The sequence below is a fragment of the Sapajus apella genome, unplaced genomic scaffold (genome assembly GCF_009761245.1).
Source record: "Sapajus apella isolate SASKATOON/1434 unplaced genomic scaffold, GSC_monkey_1.0 scaffold12, whole genome shotgun sequence".
NCBI lineage: Eukaryota > Metazoa > Chordata > Mammalia > Primates > Cebidae > Sapajus > Sapajus apella.
Genome location: NW_022436952.1, coordinates 24,654,255 through 24,658,893, shown reverse-complemented (window position 1 = coordinate 24,658,893; position 4,639 = coordinate 24,654,255). Strand labels below are relative to the sequence as shown.

Below are 4,639 nucleotides of genomic sequence, written 5' to 3'. Positions count from 1 at the left end.
GAGTTTGCGCCATTGCCCTCCAGCCGGGGAAAAAAGCGGAAATTCCCAAAAAAAAAAAAAAAAAAAAAAAAAGTAAATATCAAATCCTTTCTACTTCATCTATTTTTTTTTTTTTTTTTGAAATAGGGTCTCGTTCTGTCACCTAGGCTGGAGTGCAGTGGCGTAATCTCAGCTCACTGTAACCTCTGTGTCCCGGGTTTAAGCGATTCTTGTCTTAGCCTCCCAAGTAGCTGTGGCTACAGACACAGGCCACCACATCTGGCTAATTTTTTGTATTTTTAGTAGAGATGGGATTTCACCATGTTGGCCAGGCTACTCTTAAACTCCTGACCTCACGTGATCTACCCACCTCAGCCTCCCAAAGTGCTGGGATTACAGGCGCCTAGCCTTCTACCTCACCTATTTTTGATTGGAGTTAGTCATTAGGGTTGAAATGTTTAATTATTTTACCCCATCATTTTCACCTTTAGAGTGCAATTATTGTGTGAGAGTAAAAAAAAAAAATTTAAAATGGCATATAAAGTATTTTGTCCTAGAGGATAAAGCAAAAGAAATGTAATTGAGTAACATTAAGAAGAACTAATGTGTGTAAGACTCATTTAAAGGTCACAAAACAATCATATTTAAAAACACTCTAAAAACGTTTTAAAAATTAAGATAATTTTCCATTTGGAAGACTTTCAGCACCATTATTTCTATAAGACATTGACCTAGCAAATTTTATGGGTTCTCGTCCATCCTAAAATAAAACTGCAGGTACATAATCATTTTGTTCTTAAAATGTAGGACTTCCAGTGTCATATGAACACATATGAGCATCTCAAAAAACGATCATACAGTCCTTAACAGTACTAATGTGAAATACCCCCTTCCCTTATTTACATAAATATCCAAACAATTCTTTTAGGCAACAAAGTAGTGATGAAATGTAATGAAATGTGTTCACGTGCTTGTGTATGCGTAAGTTACTGGGAAGTCACGACAAGGATGCCACCTCTAGATGACCCTATAAGCTACAAAGAAGCAACTATCCTCACGACTATAGGTAATTTAAGATGTTTGCTCTAAATGTGCCTTGAAAGGTAAAATGATTTCTTATGTATTATAACAGCCAAATGAAAATTATCCACTGCTTTCCTTAAACTCAAATTTCTAATGTGCTGGAACTACATCTCTAATAGGGGTGAATGTCTTCTAGGTTCTTCCTCTTTCCAATTTGCCACTGCTCCTTCTGATTGTAGGTGCTGTATCATCCACCATCTCTAGCCATGAGACCTCCAACACCTTCAAACATGAAGAACACAAGTGGCAACCAGAGACTGAGCAGCAAGAACCAAAATTGCTTCGAAACCTGCTGTATCTCCTAGGGGATAACTCTGAGTTATTCAAATACACCTACTTAACTAGTGTTAGAGCTTTATCTACATTACAGATTCAGTGCTTAATCATGTTTTAGTCTTTCTTATATTTTGGCAGACAGCAAACTAAAATAAATGAAGCTGACACCTTGTTGAGCAAAAGCTAACAGATAAGAAGCACAGAACAGATTGTCAATACCTGTTTGAGATCACATGGAGTTGAGTTCCAAAAGTGATCGAGTTATACACTCAAAGCTCGAATGTGAATGAGTAATGAGTTCTATGTATTTTTAAGAACATTAAGCCACCAAGAAAAGAGTTTCTGATGCTTCCTAAGATTGCCACTAAAAATACATCTGACAAGACTTCCCCGAGAACTAAAACCTCAAATTAAAAAAAAAATCTGGCAAAATAAAAACATCTTTGTACTTTAAAAGGCTAAACTTCAGTTATCTGCAAAATGGATTTACATGACATGTCTTGTTCTCAGCTAAATCAAGTGCCAGGTGGAGCTCACATCCTTTGAGAGGTCCAAGCAAATGCCAGCACACAGGGCCATCTGCAGTCTGTGTGGGCTGGAGCCCACTATCCAGTATACCCGTGCAAGCAAGGACAGAAAGCAAGCTGTGAGAAGGGCTAAAGTAGGGTTTTAGTGGCATGCTGTTGCTATTAAATTCTGTAGGTATTTTATCAGAGTATCACCTTCCTAGAAAATTGAGATCAGAAAATGATTTCACCACTGAACAGACTGGATAATTTCGGTCTCAGGTTATGGCACTTAAGGTCACTGCTTGAATGGAAAATGGAAGACAGCGAGGAAGTGAGCACTCTTACAGGTCTCTCGATCAGGTCGATGCACGGCTGCAGATCCAGCCCGAAGTCGATGAAGTTCCACTCGATGCCTTCGCGCTGATATTCCTCTTGTTCCAGGATAAACATGGTGTGGTTGAACAACTGCTGCAGCTTCTCGTTGGTGTAGTTGATGCAAAGTTGTTCAAAGGAGTTCAGCTACAAATGTGAAATTGTAATTTTCCAAACGTGGGGAGGCAGAGGGAAAACGGGAATAATTAGTCATGTATTTATAAGACATTTTTTCATTAGGTACGAAGTACATGACTATTTATATCTAATGACAGCAACTAAACCAAGTGGGGTGGTCGCCCAATTCCTCTCTCACACACAGCTTTTTTGAAAAGGTAAAGAGAAAGAACATACTGTCTATGGCCACATTACTGAGCTGCAAAAATGAAAAGATAATAAACCTAGTATGCTAACTGAATGCTCTACAAGTAAAACAATTCAGTTTTTTGTTTTTTTTTTTAATTGCATTTTAGGTTTTGGGGTACATGTGAAGAACATGCAAGATTGTTGCATAGGTACACACATGCCAGTGTGATTTGCTGCCTTCCTCCCCTTCACCTATATCTGGCATTTCTCCCCATGCTATCTCTCCCCACCTCCCACCACCCCGTCCCTCCCCCATTTCCCCCCAACAGACCCCAGTGTGTAGTGCTCCCCTCCCTGTGCCCATGTGTTCTCATTGTTCAATACCCGCCTATGAGTGAGAACATGCGGTGTTTGATTTTCTGCTCTTGTGTCAGTTTGCTGAGAATGATGGTTTCCATGTCCATCCATGACCCTACAAAGGACACGAACTCATCATTTTTGATGGCTGCATAATATTCCATGGTGTATATGTACCACATTTTCCCTGTCCAGTCTATCATCAATGGGCATTTGGGTTGGTTCCAGGTCTTTGCTATTGTAAACAGTGCTGCAATGAACATTCGTGTGCATGTGTCCTTATAGCAGAACGATTTATAATCCTTTGGATATATACCCAGTAATGGGATTGCTGGGTCAAATGGAATTTCTATTTCTAGTTCCTTAAGGAATCGTCACACTGTCTTCCACAATGGTTGAACTAATTTACACTCCCACCAACAGTGTAAGAGTGTTCCTATTTCTCCACAAATCTAGGCAAAACCATTCAGGACATAGGCGTAGGCAAGGACTTCATGACCAAAACACTAAAAGCATTGGCAACAAAAGCCAAAATAGACAAATGGGACCTAATCAAACTCCACAGCTTCTGCACAGCAAAAGAAACAGTCATTAGAGTGAATCAGCAACCAACAGAATGGGAAAAAATGTTTGCAGTCTATCCATCTGACAAAGGGCTGATATCCAGAATTTACAAAGAACTAAAACAGATTTACAAGAAAAAAACAAACAAGCCCATTCAAAAGTGGGCAAAGGATATGAACAGACACTTTACAAAAGAAGACATACATGAGGCCAACAAACATATGAAAAAATGCTCATCATCACTGGTCATTAGAGAAATGCAAATCAAAACTACATTGAGATACCATCTCATGCCAGTTAGAATGGTGATCTTTTTTTTTTTTTTTTTTTTTTGAGATGGAGTCTAGCTCTGTCGCCCAAGCTAGAGGGCAGTGGCACAATCTCAGCTCACTGCAACCTCCACCTCCGGGTTCCAGTGATTCTCCTGATTCAGCCTCCTGAGTAGCTGGGATTACAGGTATACACCACCATGCCAGGCTAATTTTTGTATTTTTAGTAAAGACAGAATTTCATCATGTTGGCCAGAATGGTCTCGAACTCCTGACCTCAGGTGATCCACCTGCCTCAGCCTCCCAAAGTGCTAGGATTACAAGCATGAGCCACTGCACCCGGCCAACAATTCAGTTCTTATTAGTGAATAGTTAAGGACCAGAAATAAATAAATGAGGCACTGAGTAAGAAAAAGAAGAAAAACAGAAGCTCGGAAAAGCCAGAGGCAAAGGAAGGCAAGTGGGGTAGTCCGCACGCGTCTGAGCTGGGATGAATGCATCTGATTGGGTCCCACTCTACTGTCACTCAGGCTGTGGGCTCCAAGGTAAGGCAGGAAAAGAATCATCTTTACTGCATGGAATTGTTGTTGAGAGCTCACCTGGTCCTGGGACACAGAATGTGCTTATTATGAGGCTCTGCATTGCTTCTCTAAGCATTCCCTTCCCTTATCAAATGTTTGACCTTTGCAATATCAAAAGCGATACTGCACTGCTCTCACAAAGTGAATTCGGGCATTTTTTTGTATGTTCTTGTTATTTCTGCTCCTTTTCTCTGAACTCTGACCATTTTTCAATAGAAAAGTTGATTGGGTGAATGGATAGAAGGGTGAATTAGCAGATATAATTTTCTTAATCATCCTATACACTAGAAGTGCCCAACCTCTTTCCTGCTTCTTCTTTTTTTTTTTTTTTTTTTTTTTTTTT

The 4,639-nt window shown here is 39.8% G+C and overlaps 1 protein-coding gene across 10 annotated transcripts in view; it reads right to left on the bottom strand.

Annotated features, from left to right (window-relative positions):
• The window catches only part of MYH10 (myosin heavy chain 10), a 154,099-nt gene that overhangs the window by 64,084 nt on the left and 85,376 nt on the right, over nucleotides 1–4,639 (bottom strand). For all 10 annotated transcript variants that reach the window (XM_032280316.1, XM_032280319.1, XM_032280315.1 and 7 more), the window contains one exon: nucleotides 2,193–2,366. In XM_032280316.1, coding sequence (XP_032136207.1) covers nucleotides 2,193–2,366 — 174 coding nt within the window. The remainder of the gene's footprint in view (nucleotides 1–2,192; nucleotides 2,367–4,639) is intronic.